The 14,615-nt window shown below is 38.9% G+C and overlaps 2 protein-coding genes across 6 annotated transcripts in view; one reads left to right on the forward strand and one right to left on the reverse strand.

Moving 5' to 3' along the window:
- PTAR1 (protein prenyltransferase alpha subunit repeat containing 1) overlaps positions 1-4,190 on the reverse strand; it is a 49,108-nt gene extending 44,918 nt beyond the window's left edge. For 3 of the 4 annotated variants that reach the window (XM_061425505.1, XM_061425504.1, XM_061425507.1), the window contains exon 1: positions 3,998-4,178. In XM_061425505.1, coding sequence (XP_061281489.1) covers positions 3,998-4,083 — 86 coding nt within the window. In that variant the 5' untranslated portion in view covers positions 4,084-4,178. Of the gene's footprint in view, positions 1-3,997 lie in introns of all 4 variants that reach the window. The other variant, XM_061425503.1, reaches the window with a different exon arrangement.
- Positions 4,191-4,252: 62 nt separating this feature from the next.
- The window catches only part of CFAP95 (cilia and flagella associated protein 95), a 161,063-nt gene continuing 150,700 nt past the window's right edge, over positions 4,253-14,615 (forward strand). The window contains exons 1-2 of one of the 2 annotated variants that reach the window (XM_061425511.1): positions 4,253-5,281; positions 8,583-8,678. The gene's annotated coding sequence lies outside the window, so the exon portion shown is untranslated. The remainder of the gene's footprint in view (positions 5,282-8,582; positions 8,679-14,615) is intronic. The other variant, XM_061425510.1, reaches the window with a different exon arrangement.

A 14,615-nucleotide genomic window follows, 5' to 3' on the forward strand; every position in this document is an offset into this window, starting at 1 on the left:
AAATACTACTTTTATAAATAATTGGACCTATTCCAGCTTAAGTGATGTTTCTGAAAAGTAGAGATAAGAGACGCTCTCTAAACATGAGGAATAAGGTCAGTCTTATGTCTCCATCTAGATCTGCGCTGTGCAATACAGTTGTCACCAGGCATGTGTGCCCATTATGTATGAATCAATCAAAATTAAATAAAATTTAAATTTTAGTTCTTCTTTCACACTAGCCACATTTCAAGCACTCAACAGCTATATATGGCTAGTGGCTACGATTTGGATAGGACAGATTAAGAACATTTCCACCATTATAGGTATTTCTGTAAGTGCCTAAGTATAAGAACTGTATTTTATACTTCCTATTTCTTTTTTTTTAAATTTATTTTAGTTGGAGGCTAATTTTTACTTTACAATATTGTAGTGGTTTTTGCCATACATTGATATGAATCAGCCATGGGTTTACATGTGTTCCCCATCCTCAATCACCCCCCACCTCCCGCCCCATCACATGCCTCTGGGTCATCCCAGTGCACCAGCCCTGAGCACCCAGTCTCATGCATCAGCAGAAAAGATGGTAGCTCATAAACAATAAGAGTTCAATCAATATTACAGTAATAAAAATTAGTAACTTTCTGGACAAGAGAACTTTGACATGACTCTAACTGCACTGTAAAAAGCTGCCCTTCACATTAGCACAGTGTCTGTCAGTTCAGTTCAGTCGCTCAGTCACATCCAACTCTTTGCAATCCCATGGACTTCAGCACACCAGGTTTCCCTGTCCATCACCAACTCCCGGAGCCTACTTAAACTCATATCCATCGCGTTGGTGATGCCATCCAACCATCTCATCCTCTGTCATTCCCTTCTCCTCCCACCTTCAATCTTTCCCAGCATCAGGATCTTTTCCAATGAGTCGGTTCTTTGCATCAGGTAGCCAAAGTCCGCACATTAAGCTAATACCTGTTCTCTGGGTCAAGCCGTCTGTTGTTTTTCCAAAGTATTCTCTAGGAGTCAACCATACAAACATTTGCATGGTATTTTTCAGTTTATAAAGTGTTTCACATTCATCATTCAGTTGGCTAATATATTTTCTAAGAAACACAGGGATTCAAGTTAAGTCTAATATTTATAGTAATTAAGTCTGTAGTGGCAACTAAGGGCAAGACACTGTGTGAGGTAATTTTCCTGTTTTCAGGCTGAGAAGGGGTAACCTATCCATGCTGCTGCTGCTAAGTCACTTCAGTCGTGTCCGACTCTGTGTGACCCCATAGACGGCAGCCCACCAGGCTCCCCCATCCCTGGGATTCTCCAGGCAAGAACACTGGAGTGGGTTGCCATTTCCTTCTCCAATGCATGAAAGTGAAAAGTGAAAGTGAAGTCACTCAGTCGTGTCTGACCCTCAGCGACCCCATGGACTGCAGCCTACCAGGCTCCTCTGTCCATGGGATTTTCCAGGCAAAAGTACTGGAGTGGGGTGCCATTGCCTTCTCCGAACCTATCCATACCCACCAGTAATAAAATCCACATTTCACCCACTGCATCTTCAACTCCTACTGGTTAGAAATTTTCAGAGACAAAGTCAATATGTTTACTACAGTAAATGTTGTCCAATAAAATTACAATCTTATATTTGTAGGAAAGAGGAAAACAAAAAAAAAAAAAAAAGAAAAACTTTTTTTTATAATACTGAACAATATAATTAAGTACTAATTTTGATGTTAACTAGTGCTTTTTCTTTTAACTAGAAATAGACCCTTTACATTTTGGAAGAAAAAGCATTAGTTAGATGAGGGGAAGAACTATGAACAATTCTGAAAAGTCCAAATGTCCAAACACATTTTTAAACTTACACTGTAATACTACTGAAAACATTGTTACTACGGGGAATATGCACTAATATATAGCTGAATATTAAATAACAAGTTAAGCTATTTACATTTTTCAGTTCTACATCATTATTTCATATTATTTCTAATGCCCAACTTATTTCAAGCTTTAAAATATTGTATGACCCAAATGCTTATTAACAATTTTAAGTTATGCATTGACAGTACATCGATGAGATCTCATCATAAAAATGCAACTGGGAGGGGGCAATTAAAATCATTTATGAGTTTTAATAAAAGCGCTTCCCAGGTGGCTCAATGCTAAAGAATGCCTGCCTCCCAATACAAGAGACTTGGGGTTCAATCCCAGGATCGCGAAGATTCCCAAGAGAAGGAAATGGCAACCCACTCCAGTATTCTTGCCTGGGAAATCCCATGAACAGAGGAGCCTAGCAGGCTACAGTCCATGGGGTTGCAAAGAGTCTGACACAACTTAGCGACTAGAACAAGAAGCTTCAATAAATTATGATCCAGAAGAATTGGGATGTGTTCCAAACTGCATTGTGTCAACCTGCCAGGCCAATGAACACTCAATCTCAGGTTTTTCAAACTAAGATGAATACTGTACATTAGAATTCTTTCTAACCTCCTCCTTAATTTATTTAAGAAATTAATTCTTTAAGAAAAATAACCCCAAATGATAAGAAAACAGGCCCTTCGTTTGTCCAATTTTTTTTCTTGAGGATGTCTCTTATTTGCAATAAAGCTCTCATTCTCAAAAAGGAACTGAAAGACTGATATACAACAAGGCATCAAAGCATTCTTTAGAAGGCCCAGTACCCTCTATGGTTACTGCCAGGAAATGATTCCAAACACTCTCATTCTGAAAAAGGCACCAGTCACAAGGGGAAAGGAAGTGGATGCTGTCAGAGGTGGCAGGTGTGTTTTGAGGCCAGCAGTGTCCTGTTTTTAATGAGGCACAGCTGCACGTCTCCAATTGTGTGCCCCAAGGGAGCAAGACATCTGAGAGCATCACCTTGAAGGAAAAGAACATTTCATTTAGATGAAGGTTTGGCATCTCTTTTAAGCAGAAAAACTGAAGGAGTTAGAATGCTTAAAAAGAATAATTCATGCGTTCCAGTTTAAAGAACAACAACAACAAAAATAAACTCCACAAGCAATTAGATAAAGTGAAAATAATGTATTAATAAAACGGGACTCCCTGTTTATTTCTTTTGAGGAGAGGAAAGGAAGGACAAGAAAAGAGCTACACTCTTGGTTCTTCCTTATTCTTTTGTATAATGTGTAAATATATCTCTCCTTTAATACTTTCCTTTTTACTGGTTACATAAAAACAGAAGTATCAGAGTGAATAGTTTCTTCTGGGATCTTCCCGGAGAGCTCTTAAGTAAAATGGAAAGGAAGGAGGGAAAAGATACACGTGCCAGTTTCTGTGGTGTCCTACTTAAAGAGGGTAGCAGCTTTTGAATTAAAAAAAAAAAAAAAAAGAATATGCTCCCTGCAACTATGAATCAACTAATGCTAAAAAGTATCAAGGTTTCTTTCATTTACTTTACACCACACAACCTGCGCTTACTGAAGCCACACTCTTGAGAATGCCCTGTTAACCTTTTAAACAAAATGCTTCATCGAAATCCCTCTATAATCTTAGGACAAGTGAGGGCAAAGTCAAAAGCAGCCTCAAACTACCTTGAGCTAGTAAACTGAGGGGTTTTTGCACCACAGAGAAGAAGATGATCGGTAACCCCTTCTTACCAAGGTCCGGGATGAACCTCAAGAGCTGTGTTAACAAAGCACATAACAGACCACACCGAGTGCCTGAAACGGATGTAGGACGTGGACACACGGGTGAAATCTTTCGAGTTTCGTGAACTCCTGGGAAAAGGGTTGGAGGGAGGAGAACCAAACAAAGTCACTACGATTTGATTTTCCGAGGTCACTTCTAAGGATGAGCCCGCGAGCGAGTTCCGGTAGCGGAAAGCTGGCCCCGCGGCGGCCGACAGCGGTCGGGGACCGACCAGGTTCCATCCGCTCTAGCGAGGAGGGCGCGGGCCAGGACCCGCCATCGGAGGTCAGCTCCAGGCTTGACCCCGCCCCCGCCCGTCCCCGACGACCCCCGCAAGCCGCGGAGGCGGGGGCATAGTCGGCGCGCGACTCACATGTGCGGGTTTCTCCTGAAGGCATTGGTGATGTCCTTCACCACCCGCTGCACCAGCACCGCCACCTCTTCGCTCGTCTCAGCCATGTTGGCGGCGGCCGCGGCGGCTCGGGCGCGCCTCCGGGAGAGCGCCGAGCAGCCCGCGGGAGTTCCGCGGGGAGCGCGCGCGTGTGCGCCGGTTTGGCCGCGCCCCGCCCCCACCGCCGAGGCCGCCGCAGAGCACTTCCGGGTCAGGCCGCCGGCGTTAAGGGTGTGGTCGTTAACCGGGCTAGAGTAGGGTGTTGGTCGCGGACTTCCTCTAGGCAGCGAGTTTCAAAGCGTCCGAGGTTATGCTGAAGATTCATTTGCAAAGTTACCTCAGGTCGCTGTTTCCACACATTTTATTTTAATTTCTAGTCCACTCGGGGCCGTGGAGTGAGGGGTCCTAAGGTCACTTCCAGAGCCGGAGTCTGGCCTGAGCACCCTGCCCAGACCACCAGTCTTCAGCCTCCTCAGGCCTTGAGGAAAAGAGCCGGTCCCCAAATGCTCATGGAGAAAAGTTCAACTGAGAGTGAAGGTTCTCTTAAACAGTTAGTCCCTTGACGTTCTGAGAGTTCGTTCCCTTTATCGGAATAAGTTGGAGGGATGAGGCCGTTCAGAGATGCTCTTGGTGAAATGAGTCCCAGTGGGACTATATTGGTGACCTTCTGTAACTCCGTGCCAGTTTCGGCCACTGAGTAGCCGTTTTCAAAAAGTTAATTTTAAAAAGTTAATAAATGGATTAAAGGAAGAAGGAGAAAAGTAAAGGAAAGTTATTTGCTCTTTCCATATAGGGAGTTGAAGTACAGAGCTATTTTAGAATTTTTTACTTTGTACTTCGTGTTGCACATCCTTTGATGTCCTTTAAACACTGCATTTTAATTTTGGAGTTTAAAAACAAGTCCCTGGCAAAGTTTGCTCTTAATAGCTATTTGCCTTCCTACAAACAATTTGTGTAAGAAAAACTCTTGCAGGTAGGGGGACCCTCTTCTAGGGCCTGCGAGTTGGCTCTTGTCTAACATGCAGAAATGTCAGAGGACACACACATGATGAGGAAGCAAGAGACTTCTTGGGAAGGGGCGCCCTGGGTGGAGAACAGCAGTGTAAGGGAATCCAGGAGGGTTGCTTTGCCATAGTCTGGGATTTTTGGTGATAGGATTAGTTTCAGGGTTGTCTTTGGCCAACCATTGTCACTCGAGGTCCCTCCTCGTGACGCCCGCATCACTCAGGCAAGAAGGATTCCAGCATGGAGGATTCTGAGATGTTGGTAGGACATATGGACTCTTGTCTCTTTATGACCTTTTCCGAATTCTTCTAGTTTGGTGGTGGCTTATTCCATGTTTCTTATAACTCATGCAAATGGTTACTGTGGCCCCTGGCCAGGATGGGCATTTTTCAGTCAGTGTTGCCCCTAACAAGGCTGGCTTTTTAGTCCATTTGGATTTTGAAATGCAATAATTCAAAATTTCATATATCAGATTTTCTTTCAGTCTTTGTGTTAGAAAAATCCAGCTGCTTTTGGTTCAGGTATTTTTACTTAAACCTTGAAATCTTGCCTATTAGAAACTTTTGTTCTTAAAGCAAATTCAGAATCTGTTATGTAGAGCATTTGAAGTAGGTTTGAAGATTTCGAAAGTAAAATTGTTCATTGGATGCAAAATTATAAAGCAATGAATGAGAAATAGGTATTAATCATATTGATTTGTATCCCTGCTGCTGCTAAATCGCTTCAGTCGTCTCCGACTCTACGTGACCCCATAGACGGCAGCCCACCAGGCTCCCCCGTCCCTCGGATTCTCCAGGCAAGAACACTGGAGTGGGTTGCCATTTCCTTCTCCAATGCATGAAAGTTTAAAGTGAAAGTGAAGTCGCTCAGTTGTGTCCAACTCTTAGCGACCCCATGGACTGAAGCCTACCAGGCACCTCCATCCATGGGATTTTCCAGGCAGGAGTACTGGAGTGGGGTGCCATTGCCTTCTGCATAGACATTGGCCTTCTGGTTTTAAAAGAAATGATAGAGAAATTTCATAAAATTGTAGAAAAGCAAGATGGACAGGTTTGATTTAGTAAAGTCAAACAAACTTTAACCTATTGACAGTTTCTCAAATGAGGCAGTGAAGTGAATTTGTGTTTAGATTCCAAGGCCAAAGACAACTTCAAATGTCCTAATTACTCTTAAAATGAAATACAGATGTTGAAATGGTTTGAGTTCACTGATAAGTTTTCTTCATATTCAATTAATCAGAGCCCTGCATCCTTTCCTAATCAAAGTGGAAATAAATCCTGACTTCTGGAGCAGAACTTAATGGAACACACTCATAAATATGACATTTTTAAAAATAATTCATTTTTATCTTAAAAATTAGTGTGACTTTTGTATTTCATTCTACTCTTTTTAAGGGGAAAAACTAACAAACTTTGTCCCTAAATTCTGAAAGGAAATTGATACTCCAAAAAGACAATTCCTCTGAATGATTTTGTATGTCCCCTTCCCACATGCATGACACATGCACATACACACACTATTTGTACTCATTTGAAAGGTATGAATTATATGTCTCATGTTTCTTCTAAGAGTTCATGAGTTGTTTCAACCAATTATTAAAGATATGCTATGTTTAGAACTTGAATTTTTTATAGTTAGAACATACTAGAGCTCTGTCCAAACCCCGCCTTTTTTGCAGATAAGGAAGCTGAGGTTCAAATAATTGAAATTCATGTGACTTCAATAATGATATGTTTATAAGACTGTGTGTGTGTGTGTGTGTGTGCATGTTAAGTCGCTTCAGTCGTGTCTGACTCTTTGCAACCCTGTAGACCATAGCCCACCAGGCTTCTCAGTCCGTGGGATCCTCCAGGCATGAATACTGGGGTGAATTCCCTTGCCTTCCTCCCGGGCATCTTCCTAATCCAGGGACAAGAAACTTTGTAATCCAGGGATAAGAAACTGCATTGGTAGATGGGTTCTTTACCACTAGTGCTACCTGAGGAACATGAGGATATGATAAATTTAGCATGATTTTGCTGAAGGAGTCAAAGATTTATGTTTAAGAATCTGTAAAATACACTTACTAATATTGAAATATTGTAAATAGCTTAAATGAAATGCTCAATATTGGAGATTGATTAAATTATAGTAAATCTATGTGATAAAATAGTTTAGTCATTTAAAAGCTCATTGTAACTAGGACAGTATGTACCAAACTCTTAGGCAAGGTAAATTTAAAGGAGAATTTTACTTTCTAAGTAACACAAAGAACAAAATAAAATTTTTGTAATTAAATAAAAATGTTTTCAAAGTATACTTTAATAAAAACATGTATATATTTATTTGTTAATTATTCAACAATCTCTTATTATGCTTATTAATTTTCTTAGAGATTGATTTTTAAGTGACCATGACTCTTGTAACTCCCTCATACTGCCCCCAATTATGCCTTTCATAGCTTAGAAGACTATTTGACAGTCCTATGAATGTACTTGATAATCCTTCCATACCCCACCAAAATCATTCTTTTTGTATTTTAGAAGAATATTTGATGATGGGGAAAGGTGTGTGTGTGTGTGTGTGTGTGTATAAAATAAATGACAAGTACCAAAACAACATACAAGACAGTTATAGACAAAAATTATGCAATAGTCGATCTAAGAAAGAAATGGAAAATTTTATTCAAGCCAATGACTGAGCACACACACACACAGACACATTACACACAGACACACAGATACATTACATGTTAAACGATTTATCATAGACAGTTTACATAATCCAGTTCTGCACATACAAAATAAATAATGAGTCATGGGTCATCATGGCCCCTCACAAGATTAAGAAGGAAGGTTATTTCTTAAGAAGTTGTGACTCTGTGAAATTAATAAGTAACATCTCCTAAGGAGGTCTGGCTAACACAAATTCACAGCACATGCTAAGGAGAGGGAGGAAGCCCAAACAGGCAAAGAAAAATTTTATGTTTAAGTATTTCTCATCTAGCCTTAAAAATGAATTTTATTTCATCATATATGAAACAAATTGTACATCATATTTATATGCATTAGACTGGGATGTTATAAACTAAAATGTTAGCAATAGTTATCTCCATATGATAGAACTACTATAGATGATTAGGACCTATAAATATAGATTCTTTACATTACTCTGGATGTTCGAAACTTTCTAGAGTAAAAAATCTAATGTGAAGCACTATACAAATTATTGCTTATTTCTATGAGTAGACACATCAGTATTAAAACATAGTAGTAAAGCTAATACTAATTTTCAAAACAGAACTCTATTGTTTAATATTCTAAAGAGAATTATACCACTATTACAATTAGTTTCCTAGTTAAAATATGAACTTTTTTTTAACATATCAGAAAGTAGATAAATGTTATAAAGATGCTAATCATGTTGATGACTTTAAATGATCAGTTGTTAGAATCCATGATGATAGAGGAATGAAGATACTAGTAGCATAGTGTGATTTTTGTTGCTGAGTAAAGTGCTGTTTTATATTTATTGATATTTAATAGTTCCAAAATGTTATTCTTTATCTTCTTCCTATCTATAGGCCCATGATGTAATCTTCAGAAAAGAACAAGAGAAAATATCTGGAGAGAAAAAGAGCCAATCCAGGCCTTGCATATGGAAATGGCTAGGGAGATGGGTATGTCTCCATGATGGATTCACTGTTTCTCATGTACAGAAGATATCAAAATTTTTGTAGGGATTTCTTATGCCGTTTAATGGATGACTAAAGAAAAGAAGTATCCAAATATGAGTACATTCTTAAGGAGTTATTTTTTGCTTTATGTTTTTCTTATTCTTCAGTGTAAATATGATAATAATGTAAACCATAGACTTAGGTTTAAAAAATCATAACTGAAAATTTAGGAAAGTAGTAAAAGCTTTAATTTTACTACAGAAGAGGTTTACTCTGAGTCTTCCTCAGTAACTGCCTGAAAGTAAGAGAGGGCTATATTTCCTCTTCTTTCATCTCACTTCTTTTTTGATATCTTTTTTCCTTTTTCTGGCTGTATGTCATGTGGGATCTTAGTTCCCAGACCAGGGATCGAACCCCATCCCATGCATTGGCAGGCAGATTCTTAACCACTGGACCACCAGGGAAATCCCCATCTCACTTCTTAAGCTAATTTTTCAACTCAGATTTTATAATCAAAAATGTACTTTATTTCTCAGTTTCTTTCTGTTTCCATGTTTTAAGCCACTTCTCAGACTTAACAAAATTAACAACAGGCCAAAATCACCCATAGGAAATGATGAAATTTCTTTATTAAATGATGAATTATGCTCTAACTTGTATTAATAGTATAATATTTATAGAAACTGACAGTCTGAGTGTTAGGAAAGAATGCCAAACAGTTATTCCCCAATTAACATCTTCTGGCTTTAGGCACTTGAATTTCTATGGAGAGTCCTCAAGAAAATTGGAGATGTAAAGGGAACATTTCATGCAAGGATGGGCATAACAAAGAACAGAAATGGTAAGGACCTAACAAGCAAAAGAGATTAAGAAGAGGTAGCAAGAATACACAGAAGAACTATACAAAAAAGATCTTAGTGACCCAGATAACCATGATGGTGTTGTCACTCACCTAGATCCAGACATCCTGGAGTGTGAGTTAAGTGGGCCTTAGGAAGCATTACTACAAATAAAGCTACTGAAGTTGATGGAATTCCAGCTGAGCTATTTCAAATCCTAAAAGATGATGCTATTAAAGTGCTGCCCTCAGTATGTCAGCAAATTTGGAAAACTCAACAGTGTCCAAAGGACTGGAAAAGGTCAGTTTTCATTCCAAATTCCAAAGAAGGGCAATGCCAAAGAACGTTTAAACTACTGTACAATTGCACTCATTCAACATGCTTCAAAATCCTTCAAGCTAGGCTTCAGCAGTACATGAACTGAGAACTTCCAGATGTACAAGCTGGATTTAGAAAGGGCAGAGAAACCAGAAATCAAATTGCCAACGTTCGTTGGCTCATGGAGAAAGCAATGGAATTCCAGAGAAACATCTACTTCTGCATCATCCACTATGCTAAAGTCTTTGACTGTGTGAATCACAACAAACTGTGGAAAATTCTTCAAGAGATGTGAATACCAGACCACCTTACCTGTCTTTTGAGAAACCTCTATGCAGGTCAAGAAGCAACAGTTAGAACTGGACATAGAACAACTGACTGGTTCAAAACTGGGAAAGGAATACAACAAGGCTGTATATTGTCACCCTGCTTATTTAACTTACATGCAGAGTACATCATAAAAAATGCTGAGCTAGATGAATCACAGGCTAGAATCAAGATTGGTGGGAGAAATAGCAGCAACCTCAGATATGTAGATGATACCACTCTAATACCAGAAAGTGAAGCGGATCTAAAGAGCCTCTTGATGAAGGTGAAAGAAGAGAGTGAAAAAACCTGGCTTGAAACTCCATATTCAAAATCTAAAATCATGCCATGTGACCCCAAGACTTTATGGCAAATAGAAGGGGAAAACTAGAAGCAGTGACAGATTTTCTTTTCTTGGGCTCCAAAATCACTGTGGATGGTAACTGCAACCATGAAATTAAAAGACGCTTGCTCCTTGGAAGGAAAGCTTTGACAAACCTAGATAGTGTATTTAAAAGTAGAGACATCACTTTGCTGACAAAGGTCCGTATAGTCAAAGCTATGATTTTTACAGTAGTCATGTACAGATGTGTAAGTTGGACCTTAAGGAAGGCTGAATGCCAAAGAATTGATGCTTTGAAATTGAGGTGCTGGAGAGTCCCTTGGACTGCAAAGAAATCAAACCAGTCAATCCAAAAGGAAATCAACCCTGAATTTTCACTGGAAGGACTGCTGCTGAAGCTGAAGCTCCAATACTTTGGCAACCTGAGGTGAAGAGCTGACTCATTGGAAAAGACCCTGATGCTGGTAAAGATTGAAGGCAAAAGGAGAAAGGGGTGGCAGAGGATAAGATAGATAGCATCACCATACTAAATGAACATTGATTTGAGCAAATTCTGAGAGAGAGCGCAAGACAGAGGATACTGGTGCATTGTAGTCCTTGAGGTTGTAAAGAATCAGACATGAGTTAGAGAGTGAACAACAACAAAAACAGTTCTAACCATATTGTTCCTCAGGGCCCCCAAAAGTCCAATCTACTTATGTCTGTGTCTGAGTGAATAAGGTTTTTCATTGTCATTGATGACATACATTTGAGCCAACAGACCATACTATAATAATAGAACCATCTTTAATAGAAGCTATCTTTTAATCATTTTTTTTCATTTTGAAAGTCCTTAGGTATGTTCCTGAAATAGTGCCAACTCAATACCAGCATCAAGAAAGGGTTGGCTCTTTATTACTGGCTCTAACAGAGCTGACAATTCTCTTTATTTTCAATAAGAAAAGTGTTATTTCATTAATTTTTTTCAAGAAGAGGGGTGAAACCATTTTAGAAATTAATTTTATACTCTTCTTTAAAACTTAAATGATTATCTAAGTAGGGTCTAGTGATAAACCTAAATTGTAGAACTTTAATGCAATTTTTCATAGCTAGAACTATTAAATAATTACTTCTAACTTGATGCAATTAAAAAGGTGATTTGTTTATGGTTAGCAGCATCCATCTTCACAGAAAACATTCTATTTAATGAAGTATTTCAATTGAGCAAACATTTGCTGGGTGTCTGCTATATGTATGGCATGTCCACAAAGATGACATTGATGACCAAAACTAGACCTTGCCTCTCTAAAACAGATTATCTTATTCACCTATAGTCTTCAGTTCAGTTCAGTTCAATCACTCAGTCGTGTCTGACTCTGTGATGCCAGGAATCACAGCACGCCAGGCCTCCCTATCCATCACCAACTCTCGGAGTTCACTCAAACTCATGTCCATCGAGTCGGTGATGCCATCCAGACATCTCATCCTCAGTTGTCCCCTTCTCCTCCTGCCCTCAATCCCTCCCAGCATCAGGGTCTTTTCCAATGAGTCAACTCTTCCCATGAGGTGGCCAAAGTATTGGAGTTTCAGCTTCAGCATCAGTCCTTCCAATGAACACCCAGGACTGATCCCCTTACTGGTTGGATCTCCTTGCAGTCCAAGGGACTCTCAAGACTCTTCTCCAACACCACATTTCAAAAGCAACAATTCTTTGGCACTCAGCTTTCTTCACAGTCCAACTCTCACATCCATACATGACCACTGGAAAAACCATAGCCTTGATTAGGCGGACCTTTGTTGGCAAAGTAATATCTCTGCTTTTGAACATGCTATCTAGGTTGGTCATAACTTTCCTTCCAAGGAGTAAGCATCTTTTAATTTCATGGCTGCAATCACCATCTGCAGTTATTTGGGAGCCCCCAAAAATAAAGTCTGACACTGTTTCCACTGTTTCCCCGTCTATTTCCCATGAAGTGATGGGACCTATAGTCTTATTTAGATGCAAATCTACTTTGCATACCAAGACTTCCTTTTGAAATAGTGCAAATGAAAACTTCTTAATATCCAAGCGTTAGATATTCTGATCTTTCTGATTGAAAGATCGGTAACTCTCAAAATAGTATGGTTCTAATAAAGGAGATATAATTTATTTAAACAAAATATATTCAGGCTTTTATTTCAAAACTTATATTTGGAAAAATCTAAACTGCTGCCTAATACCTTTTTGAATATGTAAATAAGGCTTTTTCACTTTAAATTATAAACCAGAATTGAAACTCCATGTCATACAATTTAATTTCTTTGTTTTTAAGAGGGAGTTAATTATATATTAGTAGCAATCAAGTGTAGATTTTAAAACCAAGATGACTTTTAACAAACCTAGGTTTATCTTTTTAAACTCTGGGACAGGATTTTACAAGCAAGCTCTCAGTTCATTACTATACATATGTTGGTTTTAAAACTAGAACATACGTCTCTAGGATAAGTAATTTTCTAGCCTAGGATATTTTTAAGCTTTTGAGAATTCCTAGAGGAGAATTTGGAGAAGGTGATGGCACCCCACTCCAGTACTCTTGCCTGGAAAATCCAATGGACAGAGGAGCCTCGTAGGCTGCCGTCCATGGGGTCACGAAGAGTCAGACACGACTGAGCGACTTCACTTTCACTTTTTACTTTCATGCATTGGAGAAGGAAATGGCAACCCACTCCAATATTCTTGCCTGGAGAATCCGAGGGACGGGGGTGCCTGGTGGGGTGCCTTCTATGGGGTCACACAGAGTCGGACACGACTGAAGAGACTTAGCAGCAGCAGCAGAGTAGAATTTACATTATTTTTGATAGCTATTTGCTAGTAGATATGATATGGAAATCCATGAATTATCTGAATGGGGAAAACTGGTTTACTTTTTCCTAGATTTCCACCCCCTCCCCCCGCTCTTTTTCTACCAACATATAGATTGACTCTGCTGCATGAAGTAGACTGGAACTATAAAGCTCCAAAAGTTGTATTTTGAGGCATCATTGTTGACTCTCTGTGTGTGAGTGAGTGTGTGTCTATATGTGTGCATATATGTGTGCATTTTAAGATCACTCATTTAGAATAGTTTGTTTCATACCACTGGCCACCACTCTATATACTTGAACATAATTAAATTGATATGTTAAGGATATGTTAAGGACTCTATATACTTGAACATAATTAAATTGATACGTTAAGGATATCGATGGAAATATTTTAAAGATTATTTTCAATACTTGCCTTCCGTATTAGGCAGAATTCTTAGCTTATTTCTTCTTCTCTTGCTGGTATTGATTGTGCAGGTCATATCTCCAGGCCAAGCCTCTTGCTAACCCCTACAGAACTCCCAAAGTGGTTTTTCTAATACTCTTTACCAACCACCAAAGAAAAACCCAGATTTTTTGCTAATGATACAAAAAGCTTCCACAGTCTGACCAAATCTACCATTTCTGGACTTAATTCTCAATGTTAGACTTTGTGATAGGATTGAATAGACAGATGAGAAGTGGATCTTTAAAAATTCACAGATTATAAACTGGTGCTGCTACTCAGTAGCTATAATGGCCTGGTTAATGCATAAAGCAGGAATCCTCATGTGATTATGTCCAGTAAACAGGCCTATATTGGTCATAATAAGGAAGCCTGGAATTGCCTTGGGAAAAGAAGATGGGTGTCAGGAAAATGAGCCTTGAAAAATTATAGTAATAGAAAAAGTATAGTAACATTAATAGGAGGAGGCTCTGCTGAGAGTATTACCACTCATGTGTCTGCAGGTAGAGTAAATAATTATAATCCATGTTTTATGCAAAAATACCATCTCTTAATCCTCTATTTTATGTAGTCCTCAAAAATACAATCTTATCCGTATCCTCAATTCATAAGTAAGGAATGAGATGAAATTACTGTATTCAAGATTAAACAGCAAATTAAGTTAAGACTTGCCTCTGTCGCCAGATTGTATGGTCGTCATGAATAAAACATCAAGGTTTACTCTCTGATCCAAGACAAAGGAAATAGAAAGGAACTGTATTACAGTTTCTGGACCTGAGCCTTTCCTAAGTCATCATGAAGCAGCCTCATGTAACTATCTGTACTCTTCATTGTGACAAAACCAAAACAAGAGATCATAGCTGTGT

The sequence above is a fragment of the Bos javanicus genome, chromosome 8 (assembly GCF_032452875.1).
Source record: "Bos javanicus breed banteng chromosome 8, ARS-OSU_banteng_1.0, whole genome shotgun sequence".
NCBI lineage: Eukaryota > Metazoa > Chordata > Mammalia > Artiodactyla > Bovidae > Bos > Bos javanicus.